This window comes from Lissotriton helveticus, chromosome 9 (assembly GCF_964261635.1).
Source record: "Lissotriton helveticus chromosome 9, aLisHel1.1, whole genome shotgun sequence".
NCBI classification, from domain to species: domain Eukaryota; kingdom Metazoa; phylum Chordata; class Amphibia; order Caudata; family Salamandridae; genus Lissotriton; species Lissotriton helveticus.
In genome coordinates, this window is record NC_136070.1 from 441,542,356 (window position 1) to 441,564,622 (window position 22,267).

Consider the following 22,267-nt stretch of genomic DNA (forward strand, 5'->3'; position numbering starts at 1 on the left):
GGTTATAGGGAGGGTTGTTTCTAGTAATGGCGTAATCCTTGCAAAGTTCAGTTGGTTAGATACCCTGGAATGAGAAACTGACTTGGATAGCCACTGAGGGAGCAACAATAGTTCGAAACCTTAGTCTTACCAATAACAACAAACTATGTATAATTAACTATAAAATTATAGTAAATAATATGGACAAGCGAACTGATTCAGGTAATGTAAAGTTTGGCCTGTATGATCAAGTGGACAAGAAAAAAAGACTTCTTTATTGTGCTTCAGTTCATTGACCTTTTCATCAGTGGACCATACAGTCTGGTCAAATAAAGTGTAAAAGAAATGTTGTAGTGCACTAGACTAGATCAGGTATACAATGTGTAGTGGATTAAGAATGTGACTTTCTCTTTTTCAGTGTCCAAGATGTATGCAGTGTGACACCAAATTTGATTTCATAACCAGAAAGGTAAGGAAAATATATAATGCTTTGGTTGCTTGGTTTAAGCTACAGAATGAGGAAAGAATTGAGTACAATTGCGATAAGGCAAAACAGCCTACTTTAAATATCTGTCCTCAAGAAGATAATTTTCTCACAGTTTAGTTATTTACATATTACGTTTGTATTCCAGAATCCTCTTTAAAATGCTCGTAGTCCCTTTTAGCAGTTTTTTTAAGTTGTTATACTTTTGCACCCATCTTGATAAACTCCTCACTTGGATTTCATTTTAAAAAATCCACTAGTCCTGCACTGCCAATCAGCCTCACTCTATTTTTGGTACTCCAACTTTTTCAGGTCAAATTTTGCACCCCCCCCCCCCCCCCACACACGTTCTTCCACAGCATTTTTGGTATTCTTTGTCAGTTCTGAATGCAATGTTTTGATGGAGTGAATCCGAACTCTCTGTTTATTAATGGAGTCTCAGCCTTTTATCACAGTCACTTGCTACCTGCATTCCTGTGAGGCAGGAAGAAATCCTCCTTATTTTCTTCCTTTAAACATAGAGAAATCCAGAATATATGTTGACTGGAAATGAGAAATCGGCTTCCCCAGGAATTGTAAGCATAACAAATGGTGGGACTTGCAGCTCCACTCACATGCATCCAGAGTTCTACTCCCGTTATGGAGCAGCATCCGCGCTCAATAAGACCCTGTCTTGTCCTCTGGTGCATGATGGATTCCACTGTTGGTTGTTCAGGTTCATCCTCTTGGTATCATTTGTCTCAGCCTGTCACCATCTTAGTTTTGCCGCATTACAGTTAAGCAGCAGCATGCCAGGCTCCACTCCATCGTTTGCAGGCCCTCAACAGAGTGCCACCACCGACTCTGGTATATTGTAGGTGGGGTAGTACACTGCTGTTTGCAGGCAAGGAGAGTGTTCAAAGAGACCTAAACTGAAGCTTCCACCTCCAGCAGGCTCCAAACTTCAGCTCTTTTGTGGGTGTTAAATTGTGTTTCAGCCTCCTAACACCCCGTGGAATAACCACTGGTGATCAAGGATTTGCTCAGCTGTTCTAAAACATCTCTGTTAATCTTTAGGCTTCTATGATCATAATTAACTCTAACCCTTCAACCTTTGATCCTCCAACAGGCGAAAGCTACTTTAAATTAATCTGAGTTTATTTGATGTAAAACATCAACATCTTTAGTCAGTGAAACTGTCTTGACCTTTTTTAAGTTTTCTCAAAAACCTTTGGCTGCTGAAATTCTATCTCACACATATTAGAAACGTAAGAGGGCCAAAATGTATTTATACATTTGCTATTTGTAAGCCTTTTTTTGTTCCTGTAATGTTTAGTATCTCGCAGTGAGTTTAGACTTGAAAGCCAGTGTTAAAGCGAAGTAAGTTAAAGGCTTTCTCCGGTGAGAGTGGTTTCATCTGGCATTCTGTTCCATGCAGCTTCCGGAGAGAGGACATGCCTTAATCGAGGAATGCTGAGTGTCTGTGTAGTCTTTTCAAACGTAGTTGAGCCTGGATATGTTCTGTTTTTTCAGTAGTACGGTATTTGGATCTTTCACTTCCATAAGGATCTGATTTTAGAAAGAGGTTAAATAGTGACAGGTGACCGTGTGTCATGTTATAGAACTTGTTTCTCGCATAGGAACATATGCTTGGCTTTTATTGTACCTGATTATGAAAATCCAGTACACTGACCACACACTTACTCTGATCAATCCCTGTGTGTAGACTGTTTTCAAAACTGTCCTGAGGTGCTGCAGCCCATAGACTGACCTCTGAAGAGAAGTAATGTCCTGCCTACTGCAAGTCAATATTTTACTAATTAAGGCGCTGATGTACACAAGCCTTGTTTATGTGGTTAAAAAGTTCGGACCGCCGGGACAGGGAGACCTGGTCAGTAATCTCTGGAGAAATGAGAGCAGCGAGACACCATTGACACGAGGAAATAGGCATGCCTTCTGGGACTGGAATGCAAGTGCCTCTTGACCAGAAACATGGATGCTCCTGAAGTAATGCATCTTTAGGTTTGAATATCTTTATTAACTTTTACTATGATGTGCTATTGAGTATAACACAATTGCGACATTCACCAAGGACAAAACCCAAAGGCAAGGTGCGACATCACATATCCTTAATAAAATAAACGATAAAGCTAAGACAGTAATACATTCCCAAAACTGTCCCTCCCACCCACCTACTCTTCAGGTTTGTTATTGTTTCAAGCTACTGACTCACATTACAAGATTGTGTCAGAGCTGGAACTTCCCTCCATCGCCGTCAAACGCAGAATATGTAGATGTTTTGGGCATGTCAATTTCCGAAATTCTTGAGTAAGGATCGCCAAGAAATTGCCCCATAGCGTTAGGGAGATTCACGCCATACCCAGGATATGCCAGAGATGATACAATCATCTCCGGTGGTTGGGCATTTGTGTTGTGCCCCTGTGCGATAGTAGGTTTTGGGTTGCAGCTCCTAAGGCAAGGCCCATTTGTCTGCCCCGTAATTAATCTTTATACATAAACAGCAGGATAGTGATCAACAGAAACTCGGATGGAAAGCCATGCCCAGAAAGTCATAGTACGTGACATGGTGGGAAAGAGGCATTGGACAGGAGCACATACCCGGAATTGTGAATGCTGCCATACGAACCGGGAGACACTGACACTGGAGCAGACATCTACCCTAAGACAGGAGTGTAACTCCATTAGAACATAGAGACACAGAGATTGGTACGATGGTTAATTGACCGGGAGATCCTCCAGTTTGAGGCAGGGATATATGGACACTTTTCAACATGGATACACACCACCTAAACAGTTAACATTGAGACCGCCAGAAGGCCGCCTTATTCTCAAATGCCAACAAATAAGTGTGCCTACAAGGGATTTATTAAAACACATTTTTGTAAGTATTAATCCTGCATTCAATATTGGCAAGCTCTATCAGGCAGCTCACACTTTAATCAATTCAAATTTACTTTTTTCAATATGAACAAATCTGAAGAAAAAATCTAACATGGGTGTACATATTCAAAAAGGATAAATGTATATTAACAAGATATTTCAAAGGGTACAAAAAGGTAAAAAGATTTCCATAAAATAGCACAATGCAGCAAGAAGTTTCCAATATTTTGCTGTTACAAACACCCCATTGTTGTAATTGCAAACACCGTTGACTCTGCAGTCGACATCTGTAGAGAGATGTCCAGCTGATGCATATACTACATCGACCGAAACGTCGACTACCACGCCTATTTTTGTAACATTTGATTTAAGGATATGTTGTCTGTATAATCTGTCACATTTTCCTGCGATTGTTTGAAAAAGGTGTTCGCAATTGCAACAATAGGGTGTTTGTAACATCAAAATATTGGAAACTTCTTGCTTCATTGTGCTATTTTATGGAAATCGTTTTACCTTTTTGAACCCTTTGAAATATATTGTTAATTTACATTTGTCCTTTTTGAATATATATATATACCGTGTTAGATTATTTTCTTCAGATTTGTTCATATTGAAAAAAGTAAATTTTAATTGATTAAAGTGTGAGCTACCTGATAGAACTTGCTAACACTGAATACAGGATTATTACTTACAAATATGTGTTTTAATAAATCCCTTGTAGGCACACTTACTTGTTAATTTTTAGACTGCCCAAGCCTCCAAGGGTATATTGGGTCTCCCACTCTTCCTCTCATTATTCTCCATTGCGTCACTTCACAAATACCCCATAATGGTAGCACAAATAAGAGGGTAACCCCCAAATGTGATTTCCTAATAATCTGTTCAAGTGCAGTATGTGTAAGTGACTGAGTTTTGGTTGTAATTGGAGTCAAACACCGAAAGGAATGCAGCCTAAATCTTGTTTAAAGAGCGAACCCATACTCTAGTTTATTCAAGCGGATCATTGAACAATGCCAGGTAAACTGTGTCTATAATATTCTACTTAAGAAAGCGGAATGGCTGCATGATCTTGATTCGTAAGCCAGAGATATTTACATGGATAGAAGCCAGGATAAAAAAAGCCCCCGCTATCTGTGTGCGGGTCTCAAAGTACAGAAATGCGTTTACCTCTGGAGTTAATCTTGTTCTGTCAATTATTTTCTACTAAAAATTATTTGTTAGTGGTGTTACTTACATTTCGGTAAAAGATTGACACAACCTAGCTTAGATTGGTGCAAACTGGCTTGTGGTTTAATTACAAAGTGTTTGTGTATCCTCTCTAACCGTGTAACAATAGCAGATTTACTACATCAAAATATACAGCTCTCTTTCTAGAGCCTTTAATGATATGGGTACCTTGTTTTTGTCTAGCATCATTGTCGGAGATGTGGGAAGTGTTACTGCGATAAGTGTTGCAGTAAGAAAGTGCCTCTGCCACGTATGTGCTTTGTGGACCCAGTGCGCCAGTGTGCAGAATGTGCACTGATGTCCCAGAAGGAAACTGAGTTTTATGACCGTCAGTTAAAAGTACTCATGACTGGTATGTATCACTGGTAAGATAACTCTGTGAGGTCCGTGCTTTCAGCTGAAATCTGTGTGTAACTTGCAGATAATGGGCCCAACTCCTGGGAGGGCTTAAGTAGCATATCGTCCTTCTGAAGTCGATAAGGTGAAGTCTATACGATGAGCCAGAAATGTTGGGAATAGTAACTGCACAAACAAATGACAAGTGTGTGTGTGTGTGTGTGTGTATATATATTTGTGTGTTTTTCTTTTTTTTTTAAGTTGCTCTTATTGTAATTGTTGTTGAGCCACTACATAAAAAAGCTTTTTCCGCCCTCCACCCCCCCCCCCCTTTTTTTTTTAAAGTCTCGCTACTAGACTGCACATACAATCGTTTGAGAGTTGGCAGTAGAGTTGTCTCCTGAACCACCGCCTACTCGGCCAGACACTTTTTTCAAAATCCACACAGGGAACCCTTTTCCCATTTGTGAATGGGTTACCACCTCCTTTGCCCCTTAACTACCACCTCCACTAACTTAGCAAATTACAGGATTTGCAGCCATTTAAAAGTTTTGTACGTGTGACCCATAAATTGAACTGTGTGCCTATCCCTTTCAACCACTGGCAGCCTCTGTTTGACTGAACACTACTGACTGTTTGAGTCCATCCTTCATCCTCCATTTGAGTGCCTTCATTGAGCTGCACGAGGGACACTTCTAATGCTATTGCCCTTTATTCCCTACCTGCTGGCTCACTCCTGTGTATCTCCCATTAATGTGCTAATGCTGCATGTGCAAGCTTGTTAATTCCACACCTATTCGCTTTGCAAATGCGTGTTTCTCTAGTTGTGGAAGAGGTGTGGCGCCGCGGCCAGGGCGACTGACTCCGGAATCTGGGGATCACGGTTCGATCCCCGGCTCCGGCGGCAGGTTAGCCCAGCACCATGTGACTCTGGGCAATAGCTTGCTTAATCTTCCCGACGGCCCCCAGCGCCTAGAGACCCTTACGGGTGATTGTGCGCTTTACAAATGCGGATTATTATTATTATTATTATTATAGTTGTTCTTCCCCTGTCTTCTTCCCTCTTACAGTTACTAATCTATGTTATCTCTTTTTAACTGTCTGAGCTGCTTTCATTTCTTATTTGCCGTGGACTTTAACTACCTTCCTACCAACATCTTGTAGTTTTGGAAACCTAGTTATTTAATTTTTAACATGCCTGCCCCATCCTTTGTGCACCTGCATTTGCTCCAATTTTGTGTTCAATATCATTTTTTGCTGCACTAGCAATGACTTATGTCTTTGACTTTCTTTTTCTACTGCATGGAGATACTCCTATTCCAGTGGCCTCTGCAATTTGGCCCAGCATGAAGCTGGCTTTTCGTTTTTATAAAGACTAGTGTTTTTGATTTATTTGCATTCCTTAGTTTTTAGACCTCCATGTGTACTGATCCGTTTCCCCTACTGGCTGATCTTTCCTTTTGACAAAAATGTGCTTTGAGTACCACTGTGTCCTGCTCGTCCTTCATTATATATCTGCAGTGGTAACAATGGCCCTCCGGATCTCCCAGTACCAGATTTTATCACTCTAACTGCTAGTATGTGTGCACCGAAAATACTAGGTTTTATTCTCATTTTTCATGATTCTTTGCTGGTATTAATATTTTTGCAGACAAAATCTATTTGTAATTTTCATATGTCCTGTTATAGAGTCCTTTGTGTGTGATGGGGGAAGCGTGTCTGTGTATATGAGAGCATCAAACAAAATTTCCCTCCAAAATATAACGAACCAGTGTAATTCTGTATTGTTAATTCTTTGCCTATACATTTGCATAGGTGCCACATTCTTTGTAACAGCGGAACCATCCGAAGATTCTGAGACCATGGTTTGTAGGCTGTCCAACAACCACAGGTGAGACCGAAAGGGCAATATCTACAACCAGATCTTTTTTTCTAGTTTTGTTTTTGTGCTTACCACATCCTTTTTAGGTCTCGGTACTATCATGTTCGGAAGAACCGGAAGTAGAGAGATCTTATGTTTCTTAGAGGGGCTCTATATCCCACCTCTAATTTTGGCTGTCTCCCATTCGCTGGCTTCCTAAATGGAGGCCAGCCATTGGAGGAGAGAGCCGTCACTCCAAATAGGCTCTGTCTTTTTCGGATTTGGGGGCGTCATTTTTGCTGTTCTTTAGCTCGTGACGTAGTCCGTCACTCAGGCCAGCAAACCACGCCCCCAAATCCGAAAAATATCTGAAGCTTGAAGCGCCATTTTCCTGCTGGTAAAGTTGAGGTAGGCTGCTCTTTCCTCGTTCTCGCCGTCTTTTTGTTCCCGTTGAATCCCGCCCCCCTCCCGCTCCGCTGTCCGTGTCTTTTTGTTCCCGTTGTATCCCGCCCCCTCCCGCTGTCCGTGTTTGTGTCCCGCCTCCCCCCTTGTTCTTTCTCTCTCTCGTTCTCCCTTTCCCGCTCTGCTCTCCCTTTCCCGTCCGCTCTCTGCTGTCCCTTTCCCGTCCGCTCTCTGCTGTCCCTTTCCCGTCCGCTCTCTGCTCTCCCTTTCCCGTCCGCTCTCCCTTTCCCGTCCGCTCTCTGCTCTCCCTTTCCCGTCCGTTCTCTGCTCTAGTGTAAAACAGCATATCACACTTCATGTGTCTCACTCGGTGGAGGTTTAAAATCCAGCGACTGGGGTCTCACCTTAGAAGACCTGCAACAAGGCTTTGCACAGCTGCCAAAAGGTTTGCAACTGGAATCCTGAAGCAGCAATACCAGCAGAATTTGTTTGAATCCTACTGAAAGGGCTGGGGTGGTAAGGAGGCCGGCGAGGGACAGCAGACCCGCGGCTCTGCAGTCAGTCTAAATTCAAGGCCTGCGATACACGAGGCTTTAATGCGGAGTTAATGCCCAACTCTGATTTTTTCATGAGAGGCTGGACGTGGGGCGGGATGAGAAGGCCAGAAAGGAAGACACTTACAAGTCCCACATATATATATGTACTGGCACCTCGCACCTTCAACCGTGGGGCAGTGAGGCACACTAAGTATAACCAAGGGACGGACTACAAATGGACGGACTTACTGCGGAGGTTGCAACAGGACTCTTCCCCTCCCCCCGCGGATGTCCAGCACCTCAATGCCCTCTCTCTTAAGAGTATATGCGATTTCCCTCACCCCGCCCCTCACTCTGGCGTCTCGCATTGGAGGAGAGGTGTTGGGTGGGGGCTTGTATTCATGTCTGGGCTGCGGCCCCCGTTGCTCGCACAGAGGGCTGCCTGGCGGTGCTGCGGGGAGGGAGGGGGGCTGGCAGTGAAGGAAGGCAGAGCAGGCTGGCAATGGGCAGCGAGAGATCCGGGGAGGAGGGCAAGGTTGGAGACCGGGCAGGGTAGGAACAGAAGGTATAAGGGGGTGGGGGATAAGAGCGGAGACCTTATAATTAATAATTGATGGTAAAGGTAATTCAGTTTCCAATATTGTTGGCAATTTCAGTTTGAAAGTATTTTCTTCGCGTGTTCACCACAGATGTTTGGAGTTTACACAATGTGAAATAAGCGACCTCTTTAGGGATCATTGTATCGACTTCAGTGTGAGTAAGAGCTGAATTGGCTCTGCGCACAGACAGCACATGCCCATGTGAGGCCGACGAGGTGTCCGAGAATATTGGGCTCCAGCAAAAGTATTTTTAACCAAAACTCTCAATTAATTGCGGCGACAAACTGGTAGCTTCCAAACTCCCTGAGTGTAGCAAAGCTACAACATAAATATGCACTGAAGTGTTCCTCACAATGACGTCGTGGAACGCTATCTTAAAACAACTACAGTATTGGCAAAACTCTGAAAAAGTTATTGTTCGGCGTCCAAAAACGAATCAGAGCCCACCCTCGACCCCTCACTCCATTTCGCGCAAAGCATCACTCAATAGAGCGAATAAAAAAAAAAAATAGATATATATATATGTATGTATGTGTGTGTGTGTGTGTGTATGTATGTATGGGTATTAGGATATATATGTATGCCATCGGTGCTTGTATCCTTGCTATACTTTAATGAGAACGTAAGTGCATCACCTCATCAGGGCTACGAAGCGCTATATAAATGAAACTATAAAATATAACCAATGTGCACGCAAGAAGAACTTAAGAGTTTAATTTAAAAGCACATGTACTGTACAATTTTAGTAGAAATGGACCGTTCCGCGGTAAACGAAACACCATTGCGAAAAATGCTGAAAGATGGTTGAATTTATAATTTGACACGATCTAAAAAAAAAAACGAAATACGCAGATGCATATTGGAGGAAATGAGACACGTCCGTCGCCCACAGGCAGGTCACACCTGGCACTGTCTATAGAGAAACAGATGAAGGAAGCGCCATATCGCAAAGGGAATCTGACCCTTCGCAATTTATTGGCCGTATTTAACATAACCCTTTACCGTCCTTTACCGGGAGACGCGCGTCTGTATGGTCTTCCCTGCCTCGCCTTCCTTTATTTTGTAAATTATTTACTTAACCGGCCCATGAATAGTAATGAAGGCCGCGTTCTCCGCAGCGCTACATTTCCATCGCATCCTTTTTAGGTCTCGGTAATATCCCCAGCCTCAAAAACACTCTTATCCAATCAGTTCCCCAGCAGGCAGACCAGTCACGGCATTTCTGTGCATTGAAATCCGTGCCCCTGGCCCCTGCACTGACAGCTGTCCAGCGAGGTCTTCAGTCCTCGGGTAACTGTAGCTCATTCAAGGCCATTCGGGGTGAGATAGGCTGGAAGGACAGACGGTGAGGAGGCCCTGGAGCAGAGAGGAGGCACCCGGGTCAGATTTAGTCAATATTTGCTGCAAGTTCATTAGAGACACTTACAAAGTATGGTCCTCGGAATTGGGGTAGGAGCGAGGTTTACTAACAGCAACAGGGGAGGAAATACAATCATCATAAAACTTGGAAATAAATAAATATATATAAAGGGTGAGGGCATACAGTGGTTGTCTGGGGTTCTGGGAAGATGCCACGTAAGAATTTTGGAATGAATGGGAGAACAATGAGGACCGGAGAGTGGAGCAGCAGCACAGAGAATTAAGCTAAAAAATAAGAATGTGCAGCGGAAAATAGAGAAGAAAAATGCAGAGCAACAAACAGGTGCCAAAGAGAGATAAACAAAGACTTTGGCTGAGGCGAGAGCAGTGGTGAGGAAGCAGCGAGGGGTGCAGAGGTGCTGGGACAACGTTCAGAGGGGAGCTGCTGCCTCAGTATTACATCACTGCAGCCACACGATTGTGAAACATTCGAATGGCACCGAAAATCCAAGGACTACAGCAAGACTGCAGCATCACCACCCTAGTATATCTCCCGTTCATCAAACACCTGCTGCTTATTCCGTAAGGAATGGGGCGGTCTTTCACCTATTTGGCAACTTGTGTCCGAACTCAGCCCCCGCATCTCATGTCAGTGAGATTTGCTATGAGACATTATTTAGGAAAATCATTAAAACCTGTCTCCTTAAATTTTGATTGATAAGGGCCATTCATCCTGTAGTTGGTATATTAGGCAGCCTTTCCTAGCGCTGGGACTCTGTTCGGAGTAGCTGTTCGCTGTTGTGCTTTATAAATGATATGATTGATTCAAATGTGGCTCAAGCAGCCCCCCTCCCTAATTTTATTTTCGATGGGGATGGCATCTCTCATGGGACCTTTCTGCACCACAATCCTTGATTTGCAGATTCGTCCGGTTGCAGGGTGAAGCTGGGTGCATGCTGATAGAGGGTGTGAATCCGAGTTACAGAGACGTCTTGTAGGAGCATTAAAATTCCCTTAGCCAGCTACACCTACTTGGACTGCCAATAATGCTGTATTTTCAGCCATGCTCCTCCTGCGAATTCAAAATCTAATAACAATATGGCGATCAGAGTTATGTCAAGGAGCTGATGTACTCTCTTTAGGTAACTGCTCTCCTGACCCAAGTGAATATTTTTCAAAACACATTAAGCCTGCATGCTTATCATTTATACAGAATGTTAATCATTCTCTAGCGCTCAGAAAATAAACCGTTAAAACCATATTCCTTAAATCAGAAGAGGGTTAGTCAAATTGTCAAAATGATCAAGAAGAAGTTGGGTAAATTTCTAAAGAAATAGCCGAGAATCCATCTGGGCTCAACAAGTGTAGAAAAATGGTATGCTGTTCAAAGAATGAAAGTCTTATAAAAAGACTAAAACATATGCACAGAAACACTTCGAGAAATACTAAGGACAGAGGTCGTTGATTTCTATAAAATACCCTTGCAAAACCTTATTTTCCCATGAGAAACTGCAAGATAAGCCTCTAGGGTTCCTATGCATGGAATGGATCTTACAAGCTTCATGCAAACCGTTTTATCACAACAATTCGGAGTATCACTGACAGTATGTAATATACTACAAATCACAAGCATTCAATAGGGAACTGGAGTCTAGCTCTCCACAGAGCCTACCTGTAATGTCATGTCAAAATCAGACCACTGCAATCAATGTACAATATCTGTGCATGCATCCAAATCACATACCTTGTTTTTAAATCGTATCTCTTGCCCATGAGACCCATTCTCATTCTAAGTTCTATTTCATTTTGCCATTTATGCCATTTATTTAACGATTAAGCTATTGGCAATGTAAGTGCCAATGCCATTTATTTATGATTAAAAAAAAAAGTCATGAGCAATGCCAATGGCTCTACCTTTAATAATGCCGAGACCATTGCATTGTAAATGCTTGTTAATCTGTGTGAACGCTTTTCCTCAGATATCTGTTTTTGGATGGAGGCAACCATTACGAAATAGAAGTGGCTCGGATTTCAAGTGTTCAGATCCTTACAGAAGGATTTACTCCTGGAGGTAAATCTTGCAATTCATTTTAATCCATTTGTGAAAGATGTCCTGTTAACATTTAAGCTCCGTGCTAGTGCCCCAGAAGTGTCTTTCTCCACCCTCCATGCAAGTAGGGAAATTAAACTATTAAATGAACTTTTTGGCTCTTTTCTCCTTTCTGAAATATGCCACTGTAAGATTGTTCTGGTAGACTTGGTGTCAACTGGATAAAGTTGCTCTGAGTATGCTAATCTATTTTGCACCGTAGTTTAGGTAATCTTTAGGGAAAAAAAATCACGATGTAAAAATATAATTAGGCAAAGAAAATTCCCCCCAGCAAAACGCAATTTCTCTCGATATTGAAATAAAATGTTGGTAATTAAGCAGTTGACTTTTATCTTGTCATTACTACTGTTAACTGTTGTGTCCACGTCCTGGAAATGTGTTGACTGTGTCTCAGTGTTATTATTGATTTAAAATGTTCAATTAATCCTCCTTTTCACCCCATGCACGCTTTCTTGACGTAGAAAAAGATATTCACACTTACACGAGCCTACTGGAGAGCCAGTACATTACTGAAGGTCAGAAATACCTATGTGAGCTATGCTTATTAAAGTCTTGTGTCTGGACCCTTCGGTCACCCTCACAGAATCAGCTCTTAAGTGGCTTGCCTTCTCTTAATATTGTGGATTTACACTGGTGAATGCGACATGAGATATCATCCCCCCACTGTAACTGCTTTCTCAAAACACAGCGGCTTTATTGGTTGAAAAACAAATTGGCAGTGACTGACTATTTGTCTGATGCACAAGAGAAAAAATGTATATTTTATAAGTGACCCAATATATTTCATTAATATACTCCCTTGATCCTAATTGACATTATGTGAAAAGGCATTAAGCACATTGATTACCTGAAAATTCGACCGTTAAAATTTGCAAACTGAAAGTTAATTTCTCTTAGATTGTATGACAGCAGTCTGGAGCGGTTAGCAACAAGCTTCACAGCTGCTGAAAATCTGCTCACTGGGCAGCTAGCACTGACTTGGAAATCTTTCTGCTGTTTCTCAATACTTCAAATACCTTTTCACCGATGTCGAACGGAAAAATGTGTTCTTTTATCCAAACAAATTTACATATTTTTACTATTCCTGCCAAACAAGATTTTGCGCGTCCATACATTTTTAAATCCAAGTAATGTAGTATTCAGAAGGCAAACCTTTAACTGCTGAAAACTGTAGTGTCTTGCGGCATGTTGATCTGTGTTTGTTTGTCTTTACCTCCTGCAAGTCTTGGTGTTAGACGGTTGGACATGAAACATTATTGTATATTAACGGAAGTATGATAAATTGTGGATGAGCTTGGCACCCTATGTTTTCCTGATGCCTCATCGCTTGTACTAAAGCATAGATCAAAAATGTATATTTGGGTACATTCTTTCTTCTAAACTACTTTCAAACGTACTCGGGTTCCAGAGCCTGAAATTGAATCTATGCTGCCCTTCCACTAAATGTAAAGATGTGTTTAGGAAACGTGCAGTCAATGGTTTTGATGATGTTATTTTCTTTTATTGGTGGCGAACTACTGTTGACAGTGTTTGAGGGTTACAATTCAGTTTTTTGTGCTTTACAGATATTAACTACGTGTTTTATAATGCATGGCTAGTTAAAGTTTTCGAATTCAGGAAATATTAAGGGGTCGTTCATTAATAATTGATCACACTCATGACATGACACCTTGAATGATCTCCATATTTCAGTAAAAAAACGGATTAGTTAAGGATCGGCAATGCACATAAGAACTTTGGAAATGATTTATGACCTGAAAAATCATCTTGTGTACTACAGATACGGTGATGTGCTTTGCACACAGGGGTCTAAACCGTGAAAACAAGTTGACATCAACCTCTCCTGTTTACCCACTGATCTTGCTTGAAAGCATGGACACAAATTTACTCTGGTTTGTTTTGTTAGAAAAGGAATCATTTAATAGCAGTTAGCTGGTGAGTACACCAGTATTCCCTGAGCAGGGCAAAATATGTTTCAAAATATGTATGAAACAACCTTAGGAGTAAACTTAAGGCAACAATACTTTTGCCAGCTTTAAAACTAACTGCATGGTTATGTCCAGAACTGGCCCGGAGTGTATAGCTCTTCTAATATTCGCTTTCGCAAGATTTTTCACCAGGACATAAACTTTCAAAAAGGAACGTCTTAAACTTTGAGAAGCAAAATGCATTCAGTACCAATTACTTTAGTGTACTTCTTCGGCACCCCTATTCTCACCCTGTGAGTACCTTGCCTTTGATTGGCGGGACTAAAAACAGCTTTCCCAAGGTAGTTAAATTCTGAGCTTTGTGCATTTATTGCCATGCATATGTCAGCCCGTTTTCAACCCTTATGCCTTCCTACATGGAGGTATGAGATTGTCATTTTCAGGTTTTTAACACTGATAACTGTGGACTGGATTCTTACTCTCATCCTGCTCTTATTTTGTACCTTTACTTTTTCTTAATTTTTATCTTTCAAGCTGTTCTTTCTCTTGGGCTGCCTATGCCTCACACTCTATTTTCAAGCGATTTGTACACGCCCACAAACTTTTCCTTGCAGCTCATCCACACACTTATTGTACACCATTTTTGGGGACCTATGGTATGCTTTTATTGCCACTATCTGGTCCAGCTTCTCTAGAGTGGAATTGCTTATATGCAAAGAATGGCACCCCACCCATGAGATGTTTGACTTTTTTTAAAGACTGAGTTCTGTTATAAGGACAGGTAGCCGCAAACCGAATTCTGTAGAATCTCCCTATCCATGGTTCGTTGGCCTCCCACGCGAAGGCCACCCTCAGTGGCTTACAACAATATGTGCTACTAACCCTTAGGCAGGTGAACGCATCAAGTTGAGCTACCTTTTTTTCACCTGATATGGGATTACGTGTTCTGGGGCTGGATCTGGTTGTCAAGACCCAGGAAGGAGCTCATCTCATCCAAGAGTAGAAGGCCTTTTTTGGTACTTCATGTTCCAGTGCTGCTCCGAGGTAATTTTACAAGGGTTAAGTCCATCTCCCGGTATAAGTTCATGCAGCCTAACCAATTGTTGTGCCATAGAAGCAACTTGCATCCACTCATAGTGCTCTGGAATCGTAGTGGGGGGATAGAGCCGGTCTCCTTTTGTGGATTCTTGATAATTGAAATCCAGAATACTGAATTTGGGGGTTATATCAAGGAGTGAAACTAGTCGAGTACTTTCCTGATCAGTCCGGACATGTTCCTTTCCAGCAGTCAAGGCTTGTTTTTGTTCGGTGCGGGCAGGGATATTTTAAGGAATGGTCGAACTAGATAGTGGCCCGGGGCTTCTTTCTTTTAGGCGCACCCAACTTTCACCTGGAGTAGAGAATATTCACAGAGTCCTTGTAGCCATAAGTGATAACATTGTTATTGAGTAACCATTTTCTTTCAAATGCCATTTTATTTAGTTAGTGTCAGGTAGGTGAGGGGGTGGAAGTCTGTTACTCAATCAAAGTCGAAATGTTTTTTCATATAGTTTATTAACTAATTGCAATGTCCACAAGATAGGATGTTGAACAACTTGCTCTTGGTATCTAATGACAATGCTGACCGTTGGCTTCATCACGTAGTAATGAAACCGGATATTACTAAACTGGCCACTGGATATGCATTCTGCATACTGGTATTGCAACACAAACAACACACACTGGTGAGAAGTACATATTATTTTGCAGTGCTTATTATTGCTCAGCAGTTTTTCGTTTCAGTGTGTTGACCTGTTAAAAGTTGCATTCTCTCTCGTCGCTCTGCTTGCAGCACATGCATTTCTTTATATGTTATTGTATTTACTGATCTGTTTTCTGCAGCGGGCCTGCCAACTTACAAAGTGCCACTGTGTCACAATCACCTGGGGAAGAGCTGATATCACACAGTGAACACAGGGTGAGCTCGAACACCCCTGCCCATAGTGATGTTCCAGCTAGTGACTGAAGGCGCTGGACATACACGATCCACTAAGGCGTCCAAAGCAGCCTCTGGGGTCACAAGGACATACAAGTCTGCTTCAGAAGCCGTTGTTTTAATTTTGGGGGCTGCTAGCAATGGATGCTAAAGTTGTGTTTGGCATAATGTCCTACCCTTCCATGGCACCATGCTTTTTTTCTCCCCACCTTCCATTTCACTTGACCTGATCATCTCTCCCACTATAAAGTGTTATTAAAGGTTGGCATGTCTGCTGCAGATGAACAGAACAATGCGTGCTAGCCAGGGAGGGGTCTAGATGCACATGGACCATATATCTGTGTCGCTCTGTTTGCTTAGATACTGTCATTGATTTGGAGGGGAGTTTCCACAGCTGGTGTTTATGCTGTATATGGTCTATGTTGACACCCTTGGCTTCCACAGTTGCTGCCTGCACCATGACTCTTCTTTGTGTGATGTTGGGTGTGCTTTGTCTGATATGTTTGTCTCAATGAAGCTTCACCGCTGCTGGCATAATGTTCCTGTTGTGTATTTTAATATAGGTTTTTGCTGCTGGCGCTGTACAGGTTGTATGTAATATATGGGTCACAGGCACGCTGTTATCTGTCAGCTCTGTATGAAGGAAGATTATTCTTGTAGACATAAGTGTGGATGTAGTGGTTAACTAAAAAGAAAACTGCCCTTTATCTTAGTATGCCTCTTTCTAAGGTGTCTGCATCAAACCTACCCTTGAATAGCTTTTCTGTCTGAAACGTGACGTAGTTAATTTTCTGTAACCGGTCATATGGTTCTTCTGTCTGATACTTCAGCCTATAAGATACTTGTGAATCAGTGGATTGTTCTACTGTCGGAGGCTTGTGTCTGCAAGATCGGAGTAACCCACAGAATAGATTGGCTGATGTGAAGACTAAACATGTAAGAAGTATGAAGTTAGCTAAGATGTCACTGGATTTTAAATCTGAATGAACAAGTTCCTTACTGTGCTTGTAGGGGGCTGGATGTGCTTAGCAGAACACTGCACACGAGACTTCGCCCTGCATACTGCATAAATGGTTTTGGTGGAAGAACAGCTGGCTTCCAGAATGACATTTACTACCTCATGAGGAAGGTCAAAAGCAGCTGTCTCCGCTCAATCCCGAAGCATATAGGGGTAAATTGTGCAGGCCCTGGTGTAGGATTCTGCCCTGCTGCTGTGAAAGAAGCTTCTCTGGCAGCCAAATGGGAGGACAGATGTCATAGCCAGAAGTTCTGGATATCACACTCTCCTTGCCCAATCAGGAGCCAAAAGAATGGGGTGAACTTTGTTGTTCCTGATCTTCTTCAGAATTTTTGGCAGGAGAGATAGAGGCAGGAATGCTTACAGGATTCCCAAACTTCAGTCCATCTGAAAGGCATCTCTGAGGGTAGATTGCCTTGAAAACACCTCTGCACAAATGTTCGGACACTGCACATTCTCATCAGTGGCAAATAGATTGAGATAGGGTTCTCCCCATTGCTGGAAAATGCGCTGTCTCACCTCTGAGTGTAGCCGTCATTCCTGATCTGTTACGCAGCACCACATGAGTTTGTCCACCCTGGCATTGAAATATTCTGCCAGGTTGTTGTATTGCCAGGGAGATGCCCTGACTTATCCAGTTCTAGCGGCGTAGACCTTGAGGCCAAAACAGCACCGTGCCCAGGATGGATCCAATGAAAGGGAGTTTCAGTGAAGGAGTCCGATGTGACTTTGGCGCGTTGATATTAAATCCCAGGGATGTCAACATATTGTCCGTCAATTGGAGGTGGTTCACGATTGTCTACGGCGAGCCCACCTTTAGCAACCAGTTGTCTATGCACAGGAAGACTGGCACTCCCCACCTCCACAGGTGGGCAGCAACCAACACCATAAAATTCTTGAACATCCAAGGGACCCTGTAGAGGTTTAAGGGGAAAACAGAGAATGGGAACTGTTTATGGTTTACCTGAAACTGCAGCTGGCATCTGTGGGATCGCAGGACCTGGATGTAGAAATGGTCATCCTGAAAATTCAGTGCCAACATCCACTCACCTGGATCTAGGGCAGACAGAACATTGGCCGAAGTGATCATCTTGAGCATGTCCTTTTTGAGGAAGGCATTCAGAGGGCACAGGTCTAGAATAAGGCATGACGTCCCCTGTCCTTTTTCAGCACCAGAAAGTAAGAGGAGGCGTAACCATCCCGACTTCAGATGCCATCGCCGGTTCAATATCTCCTTTTTCCAAACAAGTGTGATTTTCTTGTTATAGAATGTACAAGTGGCCCTTGGGAAGCCATTGTGGTGTAGGTTGCATGTCTGGAGAGGCGGTCCGGACAGGCAGGGCGTAATTCTATTAAACAATTTGTTTCACCCATCTGTCTAACGTGATGCTTTGCCACATGTGGAGGTAATAACTTATGTGGCTTCCAAGTGGGCGACAGTGCATGCTGAGGACAAACTATATAGGTTTAGCAGCTGCGGGGGCATATTTTTTAATTTGTTGCCCCTGTGTGCCTTGTCCCTGTCTGCCAGATCCATGACCTGTATCTCAGAAGGACTGGGAGTTCAGTTGTTGCGTAGTCTATGGTAGCCTCTGCTGTATCACTCTTTCGAAGCCTCAAAAGGGGATATAATGTTAGGGGACATCGTATGGGCAGTAAAAGTCCAAGAGAGCGCACTGTTATGTTATGTTATTGTCATTTATTTTGCGCACAGATGCTCCAGCTAAGGAGCGTCCTGGCGCAGGGAATGGTGGACATAACACAACGCTGAAAGGAACGGAAAAGAGGAAATAATGAAATTTAAAACAGATGGGTTTTCAGAGCCCTACGAAATACTAATAAGTCCTCTAACAGGCGGATTTCTAAAGGGAGAGCATTCCAGAGGATCGCAGCTCTCACATGAAAAGAACGACCGCCCATCCGGCTAAGTCTGAAATGCGGGACAACCACAAGGGATTGCCCGAGAGATCTAAGAGAACAGGTCGGAACATAGGCGGTTACGAGATTATTAAGTATCTCTGGTGCCGACCCTTTTAAAATTTTGAAAGCAAGGCTAAGAGCCTTGAAATGAATTCGGCTTTTGATCGGAAGCCAGTGTAGGGACCGCAAAGTATTAGAAGTGGGGCAAAACCTTGGCAGACCGACCACTGCTCTCGCAGCCGCGTTCTGTACGCGTTGTAAGCGAACGATCTCCGATTGGTTAGCTCCCATTAGGAGCGAGCTGGCATAGTCCAGCCGGGAGATAATCGTCGCTTGGATGACCAACTGTCTTGTCGGAGCATCGAAAAATTTGAGCACCGGCCTTAGCCCACGCAGGACACCAAAACAACATGCTGCCACTCTCTTAGTATGGGTCGTGAAGCAGAGGGTGTGATCTAACCACACTCCCAGGTTTCTGAGTTCCAGCACTGGTGAAGGGGCCGGCCCCAACTCAAGAGGCCACCAGCTGTCCCCCCAGCAATCCGCTCCTCTCCCGACGATCATCACCTCAGTTTTCTTCGCGTTCAGCTGGAGACAGTTGTTATTCATCCAGCTGGCCACCTCTCTCAGCCCATTTCGGAACCTGGGGGCATCCTGCTCGACATCCCCGCTGATCGTAACCGCTAGCTGCGTGTCGTCGGCGTATGAGACCATGGTTAGGCCCCACTGCCTGGCGACATCAGCCAGCGGCTGCACGTACAGGTTGAAAAGCGTGGGACTCAGCGAGGAGCCCTGAGGGACCCCCAGGTCCAGCTGATGGTATTTGGACTGAAAAGGGGGGGTGGCAACGCAGAAGGAGCGATCGCTGAGGAAGGAGCGGAACCCCTGCAGAGCGGAGCCACAGATGCCAATGCCCTCCAGGCGGTGCAGAAGGATGCGATGGGACACCGTGTCAAAGGCAGCGCTAAGATCTAATAGAATAAGCGCTGCCGTTTGACCTGCATCCAACACAATCCGAAGATGTTCTACCATTGCCAGAAGGGCAGTCTCCGTGCTGTGACCAGCACGGAACCCATTCTGCGTGGGATCGAGGACATTGGCCCGGGTCATATGCTCAGAGAGGGCTAGGTTAACGTGAGCCTCCATGACTTTGGCCGGCCAGGGAAGCAATGAAATGGGGCGGTAGTTTTCCGGTTTTAAAGGATCCAAAGATGGGTTTTTTCAGAATCGGGGAAACCACCGCCTGCTTCCACTTGGCAGGAACAGTGCCTGAAGTCAGGGAAAGGTTAATTAGCGAGCACACTACCGTGCGCCCCTGAAAAGCAGGGTCTCTAAAGAGGGCAGATCTGAGAGGGTCCGCGGGAGAGCCGGACTTGACTCGCTGTGCCCACTTGACAAACTCATCCCAGGAGAGAGTAGGGAGAGAGTGTAATGCGGGACAACTACGGGGATCATTCAAAGGATTAGAGGGCAACGTCGTACTGGGGAACGACTGATAGATGTTCTTGACTTTGTCCAAGAAGAAAGCGGCTAGAGTCTCACAGTGGGAGATAGAACCATCCACTTGCGGAACAGCTCTCTTAACCATCAGATCTTTAAGGGTTTTAAAGATGGTCTTGGATGGATTGAGGCTGTTATGGAATTCCGTCGCGTAGAACGCCGCACGGGTTCTACATGTGGAAAAGTCAGCCCATAACGCACCTGATGCCCAGGCTGCTGGCGCAGGACGCCTCTTAGTTCCCATCTTGAGCAATTACCAAATAAAGAGACGGGCGCTGGAAGCAGGAAAACAAGAACAGAGTTTTATTTCTCATGAGGAGAGCCTGTCATGTCGGACACTCGCATAGTGTCTTCAGGAGGTGCTCTAACAAGTTTCTCTGAGGCTTCGTCTTTTATACACATGTTTATGATGCACAAACATTCCTCATTGCAATAAAGACGCTTTGAAGTAGGAAAAAGCATGCTTGGAATCCCAGCTTCAGGCCTATTCCCATACCAGTCGCTCAGATGTCATCCTCCCCTCCTGAATGTAACAAGAGATTGTGATCTCTCAGCCGGACATTCTTACAGGACACGAGGGCAGGAGGGGATGATCAGATCAAAGGTTGGGCAGGCGATAAGATCGGGCACTTCGGTTGGTGTATCACGGTTTTGTTATGCTGGGCAGGAAAAAGGGGGTGTACATCCACGAGGCTTGGTCTTAGGACTTGGGACCGGGTCGAAAGGCCAAGTGCAGCTGGGGGGGCTCGTCAGCAGAGGGGAAGGGTGTTCTTGGGAGGAAATGGGGAGCAGGGTCACGCAGAGGGAGAGGGTTTTATGGCCGATGCATGAGCAGTGCGCGCGGGGAGGGGTGCCGGGGGTTTAACAAACGGGCAGAGAGGCCATGGTGCCTAAAAATGGCTGTTGTGTACGTGTGTGCATGGGTCTATGCTGGCGGGATAACACAGTCAGTGTTTCGTGATATCCGTTCTGCTTACAACAAGGGGTACAGTGAACACAAATGAACGCCGCTTATGTGCATATACATTGCCATTTTCAACAGTCGCCGCTTTTTAACATAAGCTAGTTCATTTCGGTGTTTACCCCAACTGAAGGAGTGTACATATAGCCATGTGTGGCCAATGAAATAGCGTTTGTCAATACTAGCAGATTGCGTGTAACCATATGCAGTCAATACGATTGGCGGAATGCGGTACATATGAATTTACATTTGTTGGGTTATTCATACAAGTCTAGAGATCGGCATAATACTTAGTCGGGGTCAATCAAGAAAAAGGTTCCGACACATTATAGAATCAGGTTCTGACTTTCTCTCCGGTGACATCAACATACAGTAAAAAGTGCTCTGATACCTTCGGGTCTTGTCAGTGCTATATAAGACTTTTGGAAAACTAAATACATGAGTGACCGATGTAACATTTTTGAAAGCAATACAAAAATGGTTGAGGGAGGAATTCAGTTCGATACAAGCAATTAGTCAAGGGGTGGGTAGAAAGTTCAGGAAGGGGGGTCTTTGTCACAATGTCTTTTTAACAGCGAGCCATCACTGGTAGGCTCTGGTAGTCCGTCTTCTTTCGTTGGCGCTGTTGAGCACCGTCGGTGGAGCTATAGGTCCAGCTCGGATTCATCCTTACGCGTTGCAGGGTGCGATCAGTCCTCTGCTGTTAGATCACAGTCCTGTTTCCTAACTGATCTTCTTAGGGGTGCCTCATGCCGGGCACCTGCGTGTCTTTCTTCTTCCGTGGCAAAACCTTATTCTATCTAAATGCTGCTCTTCTTTTCTGAGTCAAAAGTTATGCGAAAAGGGTGATATTTGTTGAACAATCGAGGGAAGAGAGGGCGGAGTGGGATCAGATCTTTGAACACACCAAGGGACCAAAGGAGCAAAGCACGACGAGCAGGTAGGCCCATCAGTCGGGCTCAAAAGGGACGGGGACTTCAGGCACGAGTGGGTCAGCAAATCGAGGGCTTCAAGGTGGCCCTTCATTCCTTCATCTGCCGAGTTTGAGAGTGGTGCCTCGTCCCGCGTCTCGTTGCTCTGCGACTCCACCTTTGGTTGAGGTCACACGTGCTTCAAGATCTGTGGCCAGGCTGTGCGTCACGTCCAGCTCCTCTCCTCCGGTGATTGTATCTTTGAATGGGTACAAAACAAG

The 22,267-nt window shown here is 44.0% G+C and overlaps 1 protein-coding gene across 2 annotated transcripts in view; it reads left to right on the forward strand.

Annotated features, from left to right (window-relative positions):
- ZFYVE21 (zinc finger FYVE-type containing 21) overlaps nucleotides 1–22,267 on the forward strand; it is a 220,583-nt gene that overhangs the window by 84,744 nt on the left and 113,572 nt on the right. The window contains exons 2-6 of one of the 2 annotated variants that reach the window (XM_078660263.1): nucleotides 398–448; nucleotides 4,754–4,922; nucleotides 6,722–6,797; nucleotides 11,643–11,734; nucleotides 12,235–12,288. In XM_078660263.1, the coding sequence (XP_078516389.1) occupies nucleotides 398–448; nucleotides 4,754–4,922; nucleotides 6,722–6,797; nucleotides 11,643–11,734; nucleotides 12,235–12,288 (442 nt within the window). The remainder of the gene's footprint in view (nucleotides 1–397; nucleotides 449–4,753; nucleotides 4,923–6,721; nucleotides 6,798–11,642; nucleotides 11,735–12,234; nucleotides 12,289–22,267) is intronic. The other variant, XM_078660264.1, reaches the window with a different exon arrangement.